The sequence below is a fragment of the Hippocampus bargibanti genome, linkage group LG06 (assembly GCF_051943395.1).
Source record: "Hippocampus bargibanti isolate YZ-2025 linkage group LG06, ASM5194339v1, whole genome shotgun sequence".
Classification (NCBI taxonomy): Eukaryota; Metazoa; Chordata; class Actinopteri; order Syngnathiformes; family Syngnathidae; genus Hippocampus; species Hippocampus bargibanti.
In genome coordinates, this window is record NC_142739.1 from 4,152,205 (window position 1) to 4,161,175 (window position 8,971).

Below are 8,971 nucleotides of genomic sequence, written 5' to 3' on the forward strand. Positions count from 1 at the left end.
ATGACTTCTCATTCTTACTTGCACTGTGCATGCCCAAACAAGCTCCTCGGCGTTGCAAAGTATACAAGCTAGTTACTTCCATCCAAATTATTTGCTCGTTTTATTCCTCTTTAATGTAAAATGGGGTATAATTTTGAGTGGGGGAGCTGGACCAAGTAAGAAGAAAAAGAGTGTCCCTCTCTAGTCTAGGATATGCGAGTAGGACTTTTTTTTCATGATGACATTTTCAAATTGTGTTTGGCTTGTCTGCCAGTTATAAGAGTTTTCACCATTATTCCTTTCTCTCTTTGATGGGAAGGTTTCCAAAAGAAAACGGGTCTGGGACCAAATAGAGCGCCAAACTGAGCGCACCTGAATGTACCACCGGACTCCCCTCCACTTCCTCATACGTCACTTTCTTGTGTTCCTTCGCATTGTGACCGACTCCTTTAGTGTTCGATTGTGAGCAGGTGTGTTTGTATTGTTCACTCACGATTATAAACAACACACATTGATTACATTGATTAAAATGGGCACAGATAATGATCAAAAACCGACCTTTGACTTGTAAAATATTTTTTTATTTTTCTGGAGGCCAAATAGGAAAAACATCTGATAGCACCTCTGGTATTGTTCAGGGGGCCGGGCCAAATGTGCTGACGGGCCGGATACGGCCTGCGGGCCGTAGTTTGGTGACCACTGCTGTATATCATTTTGACTTGGTCATTTCAAAAGTAGCTCCCGTGCTGTAAAAGTGTGAGCACCCCTGGCTTAGACAAAACAAAACAAGTACAAAATGACCTTGTGAACATGGAAAATCGGGGTCTTGCATTTTTATTCTGCTCCACCCACCAACACCTTAGATGCCTTGCATCTTTGCAGACTGGGCGGCATGGCTCAGTGATGCCGGGTTCAAATACCCGGCCATTGCGCATTGCGCATGCGTAGCCCCGACTCTGGATATCTGTTGCAGATAACCCAAGTGTCCTACTCGCCGGCTCGCGCACTTGCACAACTAACGAGCGAGCTCACATAATTTTTTACGACCGCCGCAGCTGAGCGAAGTCATATAAGTGAGAGGAGGATTCCATGTGACCGAACACGGTAAGCGGTTTTTAGGAGTGGTATTGGTGAATGTTGGACGACCGGATTGTTGTTTCAACGTTTACTAATGTTTCAAAGTCACATCATACGTCGTCTTTTTTGACATATATGGCTTAATCAAATTATTGTCGTTCATTGTTCATGATGAATGTAGAACTCTTGAAACTAAAGGTTGGCGTGACGTTTGTATTTTGATGAATCTATTGTACGTTGCATCCACAACCTCCTTTATTTTATAAGGCAAGCGTACTGTGTGAAAGTTCATGACATCCTTCATCAGAGAAGACAAGGTCAACGACAGTCTTGAGCTGGCAAATAATTTTTTGTTGGCTTGTCGTTTTGAATACCACAAACATTTAACGTATTCTTGTTTAGGACAAAACATGCATACGCATACGCAATAGTCTATATATATATATATATATATATATATATATATATATATATATGTGTGTGTGTGTGTGTGTGTGTGTGTGTGTGTGTGTGTGTGTGTGTGTGTGTGTGTGTGTGTGTGTGTGTGTGTGTGTGTGTGTATGTCTCGTGGAAGTTAATATGGACGCTTTTTGTAGCTTGTGACTAAATCACATTGTATATACATTTACATGTATATATACAATCACATGTATGTACATTTGTGTTTATTTTGTGAAGTTATACTCTGCTGTCTGGAACCTTGTTGGGATTGCAAATAGTTTCCCTGGATAAGTAATTCTCTTTAATACACCATGCCCTAGGAGTATTTAAGACAATTAACACCATGAAATATTTGGTACGTGTCAATGTGTTTGTATGGCAAGTTTACAAAAAACAACAAACAAATTGTAGGTTAGAACTTTGTGTGTGTGCAAATTAAAACCAAACAAACAACTCAAAGCCTGGCTGAATTTCCCGGTCCTGCTCTCATGCCAACTAATCATTGTCAGCAACTTGGAGGATTGTTTGCCTGGCCACCTGCCGTTTTCTGCCCTGGCGAACTCTTTGCTGTTTCCATTGTCTGTGAATCTCAGGTCCCATATCTTGTGCAATTTCCTCTGCTAGAGAAATGGAACATTATTATGTTTATAAGAGAACTGTACTACAAGTTATTGTATGAGAAATGTCCTCCTGACATTGGACAACACGGAATGAGGGTGGGTTGCTGTTTGGCAGCATGATGGCAAGCTTACACTAGCCCAGGGATCGGGAACCTTTTTGACTAAGAGAGCTGTAAAAGCAAAATGTTTACAAATGTTTTTTTCTATGACACATGCGCGCACACACACACACACACACACACACACACACACACACACACACACACACACACACACACACACACACACACACACACACACACACACACTTAGGACCATCTTTTTTTTTCTACACCTAGCATCGCAACTCGCAATGCCTACTACAATTTTGGCCAGCCAGCAGCTTGCTCTCGCACAGCAATCTACTGCGTGACTACACTCAGTACAGTAGTTAGACAGTGCAGATACCGTCTGGGCAACATCTCCTGTAGTACTGTACACTGCTTTTTTTCCTTTGGCGTCCGCCTGAGTACAAGCGTGTGCGTCGGGCGACTTCTTCTGGCTTCTCCGTTAGCAGGTAGAGTGATTTTTCAACAGCGCACTTCGTGGGACGCCGTGCGTATTTGGGTCAGCAGAACGTGGGTGCGCCGATACTAAAAGTTAAGTATAAAAATTAGAAATAAACTGTACAGTAAACAGTTTGGTATACATTACAGGTACAGGTATACAGGAATAAAAATCGACAATATGAAATATAAAATCATAAAAACAACACTAAAAGGTATGAACATTTATAAATAAACTGCACAGGAAACAGTTTGGTATATATTACCGGTACAGGTATACGGTAATAAAAATCTATAATGTGAAATATTAAATGAGAAAAACGACACTAAAAGGTATAAAATTTATAAATAAACTGCACAGTAAACAGTTTGGTATATATCACAGCCAAACTATCGGAATTAAAGTCAATTTCCCAGATCCATCGGCAAAGTTACTGCTAGCTAGCCTGCATACTACTCATTAGCGTGCACCTTTGCTTTCTGCTGTCTCGCAGAAGTATATTGATACTAACGTAGCATGGGGCTTGTCCAAGTGACACAGACATTTGACAGTTTCATCGATGGTATTGTTTCATTGCAAATTAGAATCACGGCAGAACCTGTTCTCTCGACAAAGGCGAATCATTCAGTTCATTCAACCTGTAGTGTACAATTTGACAAAAAAATGTGTAAAAAAAAATCTTTATTACTCGTCGGGCTTATTCAAAAGAGGGCGTTAACCAGTTTCGACATCAACGGCACCGAGGTCAGTATCATCCAATCAGAATTTCGCTTTCAGTCAACCGCTAGGTCTGTATCATCCAATCAAAATTGTGCTTTCAGCCCAAACGGGAAATGAACAGCGAAAAAGCAAGAATACATATTTAGCTTTATCTGCGAGCCAGATTCAATCATCAAAAGAGCCATGTATGTATGGCTCGCGAGCCAAAAATTTCCACCCCTTGCACTAGCCCCTTAAACTCCGGCCATAACAGCTGTAAATAAAAAAAATATGGAAACAAATGTCGCAGTTTGGTTTCAGAGGATATGTCAATGATGAATGCTCATATTTACATGTCATCAAAATGTTAGCCCAATGTTACTTGTTAACTTCATTGGCTATGTTACAGTATAATGGATTGGCAGAGACTCTTTAAAGATTTCCTCCTTTGAAAATAAACATGTTGATCGGATTGTGCAAAGAGAAGACAAGAAAATAGACAACAGCAGTGAAAAAGAAATATACTCTTTGGCAATAACTGACCAGAGTCAAAATCAATATGGATGTCGATTAGACAAAGTTTGCTTGGGGGGGGGGGGAGTCGCAGTTAAAGCATCAGTCATATAACTGCATTTCTGTCAACGCCATGAATGACAGTGCATCCATTCTTCCTGTTCACGTCCAAAACTGATAAATAATCTGGTATCTCAAAAAAGCCCTATACATAATCATATTTCAGAAAACTGAGTCACAGTACATCAATTTTCTTTTTTGTTGCCCTCCCACCATCACCAAATCATTTGATCAAACTGCCCTTTCTTTATGTGTTTCAGATTGAATCGTTCTTCATTTCCTCGTTTACTTCCTCGATGCCACAATCATGTCCGTGCTGACTCACGTGCTGGCATGTTTGTTTGGCATGGGCTCTTGGGTGGCACTCAACGGAATGTGGGTGGAGCTCCCACTAATTGTGCCACAGATCCCCGAGGGTTGGTTCCTGCCATCCTACCTCACGGTCCTCATCCAGATGGCCAACATCGGCCCCCTGGTCATCACAGCGATGCATCATTTTCGACCAGGAGTGCTTGATGAGAAGCCGGTTGTCTACTGCATCGTTGTGTTGGGGATCCTTGCGACATTCCTTTTGGCTTTCTTCTGGAAGCGGACAGTGGCAATAGGGAGCACCCTGTACAGTGTACCTCTCTTGATATTATGTTTTCTTCTCTCTGTGGTGGACTGCACCTCCTCTGTCACCTTTCTGCCTTTCATGATGCGCCTGTGCCCCCAGTACCTCACCAGCTACTTTGCAGGTGAAGGCCTCAGTGGTATGGTGCCTGCACTGGTGGCTCTCATTCAAGGTGTTGGTGTAGTCCGTTGTCACAATGCTACTTTGACAGCTTCGTTGAACAAAACGCTCGAGAATTCCACCGTTGACAGTGGGGAGCTCCAGGCTGTGTATCAGCCAGCCAAATTCTCCACTCAGACCTTCTTCTTTTTCCTCACTGTTATGATGGTTGTTTGCTTGATAGCCTTCACCTTCATCAACCATCACCCAGCTGTGGCTTGGGAGAAGAAGAAGCTGTATTTCAGAGAAGAATTAAAGTTGGGAAAGAGAGAGCAAGATTTCCCTTTAGACACACGCACACAAATGCCAGAGCAAAAGCCAATGTTGAATCCCTTTGAGCCTGAAAATTGGAAACCTCGCAGCTCCTTTGGCAGGGGCACATACAGGAACTCCGAGGTGGCTTTCATTTTTGTTGTCCTGGCTTGGGTGAACGCTCTGACCAATGCGGTGCTGCCATCAGTTCAGTCTTACTCCTGCCTGCCTTATGGAAACCAGGCCTACCATCTGGCTGCCACAATGGCGGCTGTTGCCAACCCGCTGGCCTGTTTCATTGCCATGTTTATGCCGATCAGGTACGTGTCATGAATGAAGCATTCTGAGAACCCCAACCCCGCTGTCTAAATATAAGTTGGTCAAACGCTAAATATTTCTTTCAAGACACCTACTACAGCTACAGCTAAGAAGCATTGTGACCTATAAACTGGGGTTACTAATAATAACTTCATCAGTGCCGTTCTTGCATCTTGCAAAATGTTTCAAGACTAAAAACATGGAGTTTCCTTTCATTTCTAGTTCTGTACTTCCAGGTCACTCATCTTTATGTGTTTTCTGACTATGTTTGGCACTGGAATTGGAACATACATCATGACAATGGCTGCTCTTAGTCCGTGTCCTCTGCTGGTCCACAGTGCATCTGGAACTGCTGTTATAGTAAGATTTCTAACACGCATTTCATGTCAACACTTAGCACAGAGAATGTTATACCGACAGTCAATTATCAAGGCACAACACCAGAATTTGTTTTTGCCCCACTGCCAACTTAGGGTGGGGATGGTCCCGGGGGGAAAAAAATAAATCACAACTTCATGTTTCCCTTTTTTTCTAAGCCAAAGTATAATACGCATGTCACAAGTGACACCTCAAGGGGTCGCTGTAGCCCTTTGTCCAAATTCATGTTAAAAGTGTGGCGCCAGGTTCCGTGAGGTTCCTGGGCAATTGGTTGGCTCAAGCTGTGCTCACCCGCATCATGCTTTAAAGTTTAATATGTTTGGACCATATGATGTCCAGGAGTAACTCCGTGGAATACTGTGTGTGGGGTGTCCACCTCACACACAGTATTTTCAGACACGACCTATTACCCTTTTAGGTCTGTTATAGGTCCGGTATAGAACAATTACAAACCACCGAGCAGTGGTTTCCAAAGGGTAGGGTGACTAGACCTTTTAGTCAGATTTTTTATATTTAAATATATTATTATATTTCTCATAGGTTTGTGGCACCCCCTATAGCCTGTGTAGTGCGTATGACAAGTTATTGAGAGCAGTACATGACGTTTGGTATAATAATAATAATACAGTGAGACCTTGGTTTACGAACTTAATTGGTTCCCAGACAGAGTGTGTAAGGCGAAAAGTGTGTATCCCCAAAAAAATGTTCCCATGGGAAACCATTAAAATGAGAATAATCTGTTCCCAGGTTTCCATAAAATATAATTTTCAACTAAATAAGCCTTAAAACTACACACAACATACCTTGTTCTTTCTATAATAAATGTGCTATTGTATTGTAATGAATTAAATACACTGCACTGTATAATAAAGTCACTTTATTTACATTTCTGATGGTCATTGATGGCTTGATGTAATGGTGTCGGAGGTCAGAGGGAATTGCTGTTTGGAAAGAGTCACATTCCATATGGACTGTAATTTAAGAAATATACTGTACTATAAAATAACGTTTTATTTACCTTTGTGATGGTCGTTGATGGCTTATGGAAGGAGAGTCACCTTCCATAAGGACTGTTGGTAACTCAACCTCTGGTGTGGCTTCTCTTCTTTGCTTCTTTGGAGACTCCTCATCATTTTTGCTGTTTAAAAACCTCTTAATTGACACCTGTTGCTTTCTGACTTGTAAGGTCATACGAAACTGAGGCATCATATATATCGGAGTGAATTAGCCGTGCTTTCTCGCATATAATTGCTTTACTCACGCTGTCGCCGGATAGCTGCTTTTCGTTAATCCAAATTAACAGAAGTTTTTCAACTTCTTCGATTGCCCGAGACCGTTGCTTTGACAGCACAGAAACACCTTTCGCAACAGACGCACCTTTGATGGCTCCTCTGTTGCGGTGGATGGTAGCAATGGTTGACTTAGCATATCCGTACTGGGCTCACACAATCACACAAACGCACACCTCGTTCGTGTTTTTCAATTATCTCCTCCTCGACGGTGATTTTGTCTTGTCTTCTTCGGCTGAACACAAGCCTGTGGTGGAGTTTTTTTCGGTCCCATAGTAGCAAAATTATCAGCAAAAAGCTCCTCGGAGGCGATCGACATGTGCATTCAACGAGAGGGGGTGTGGATAGGTGCGCCGGCTGGAGTGCTGTTCGGTCGTGTGCTTCCGCCAAAGATCCGAAGATCACTCCGCCAGATCCGAAGATCACTCCGCCAGCCGTGGTTGGTGTGTATCGCGAAAAGTAGCGCGTATTCCAAGGTTTAATTTTCATAAATTTGACATTCGTAAACCGAAAAGTTCGTATGGTAAGCTGTTCGTCAACTGAGGTCTCACTGTAATAATAATACTTTACATTTTCAAAACTCTCACGGACACTTTAAAGTCACGAGATAAGAACGTATTTTTTTTGTGCGGGTGAGCAGCAATAAAATATCAACATGGTGCAGTGCAGGAAAACATCAGATGTCGCTACTTTAACATATAAACGATAAGTAACACACTGTTTTAATGTACTTTGTGGGCCTGCTTTCACCTATGGCATCTTTGAAAGGTAAAAACTGATGAGGCTGTTTTAACCTTGAAAAGGAACAGCACTGCAATTTTTTATGTAGTTGTTGCACAACCCCAGGTTATTTAATTTTAGAAGACTATTTATTTTCAGTCAGCTGGCACACAAATAGATTGTGACAAATTGACAGTGGATGATGAGTAATGAGCTCTAATACATAAAGCCCATCGGTAATTGTGATACATATTTGCTTTTTCTTAACCGTGTATTTTACATCTTGTGTCCTTCAGGTGCTGGTTTGGATCCTATTTGTTCTCTCTCTGTCCTACGTAAAAGTAATAATTGGGGTAATTCTACGGGATGAAGGTCATAGCGCCCTTGTGTGGTGTGGGGCAGTTGTCCAGTTGGGCTCCATGGTAGGCGCCCTTTCCATGTTTCCGTTGGTAAGCATCTATGGCCTTTTCAAGTCAGGTGATGCCTGTAACACCAAGTGCCCGACGTGACAGAAAAGTGTTTAATACAATGCTGGACACACCAGAAAGCCAACCTGCAGTTGTGCTGTAATGTGGGCACATCAGTGGGAGTGTTAAAAAGCCTTAAAAGTTTCAACTCTTCAACAGAGCTGAGTAGCTTCAGGTCTTTCTCTGCCACTTCATCTTTCTGTATTAACAAACTGTTATAGATGATAGATTTCTTGTTGCGCTGTCTGCGTCAATCTTCTGAAAGAGTAAGAACCATAAAAACTCCAAATAAATGATGTATTGCTGCATTTGTTTTTTTGTTGTTTTGCATTGTAATTTAATTCTCAGATGCTAAAAAGGTTAACTATTTATGAACATCTAGTTTTTGAATCCCTATAGTCCAGGGGTCGGGAACCTATGGCTCGCGAGCCATATATGGCTCTTTTGATGATTGCATATGGCTCGCCGATAAAACTAAATACATATTGTGGTTTTTTTTCGTCGTTCATTTCCCGCTGGGGCTGCAGTTGGCGGAAAGCGCAATTTTTATTGGATGACACTGACCTAGAATGGCCGAAAGCGCCATTTTGATTGGATGATAGTGGCCGTCATGTCGAAACCGGAAAACACCCCTTTGTGTGTGTGTGTGTGTGTGTGTGTGTGCGCGCACGCACGCGACCGTTTGCATGTACGTGCGCGCGCGTGCGTGTGGCTCTCACTGAAAAACATTTCTAAATATTTTACTTTTATGGCTCTCTTAGTCAAAAAGGTTCCCGACCCCTGCTATAGTCGAAAGGTTAGTATGCCGACTTCACAGTGCAGAAGTAGCGGGTTCAATTC

At 42.2% G+C, this 8,971-nt stretch overlaps 1 protein-coding gene across 2 annotated transcripts; it reads left to right on the top strand.

The window, feature by feature from the left end:
• Nucleotides 1-947: 947 nt before the first annotated feature.
• On the top strand, nucleotides 948-8,439 carry slc52a3-2b (solute carrier family 52 member 3-2b). 2 transcript variants are annotated; one of them, XM_088998534.1, is made up of 4 exons: nucleotides 948-1,083; nucleotides 4,196-5,279; nucleotides 5,514-5,637; nucleotides 7,961-8,439. In XM_088998534.1, exons 2-4 carry the CDS (start codon nucleotides 4,243-4,245, stop codon nucleotides 8,171-8,173), a joined length of 1,374 nt encoding a protein of 457 aa, XP_088854660.1. In that variant the 5' UTR covers nucleotides 948-1,083; nucleotides 4,196-4,242; the 3' UTR covers nucleotides 8,174-8,439. The 2 variants fall into 2 exon arrangements, with proteins under 2 accessions (XP_088854660.1, XP_088854661.1); XM_088998535.1 differs by having other exon boundaries at nucleotides 5,592-5,637.
• The last annotated feature ends 532 nt before the right edge of the window (nucleotides 8,440-8,971 follow it).

What these genes read in the sequence shown, in the direction of transcription:
- slc52a3-2b (XM_088998534.1), top strand. Translation starts at nt 4,243, where the DNA reads ATGTCCGTGCTGACTCACGTGCTGGCATGTTTGTTTGGCATGGGCTCT. An exon ending in GCCATGTTTATGCCGATCAG is followed by an intron (nt 5,280 to 5,513) that starts GTACGTGTCATG and finishes CTGTACTTCCAG; the next exon opens with GTCACTCATCTTTATGTGTT. An exon ending in CATCTGGAACTGCTGTTATA is followed by an intron (nt 5,638 to 7,960) that starts GTAAGATTTCTA and finishes TGTGTCCTTCAG; the next exon opens with GTGCTGGTTTGGATCCTATT.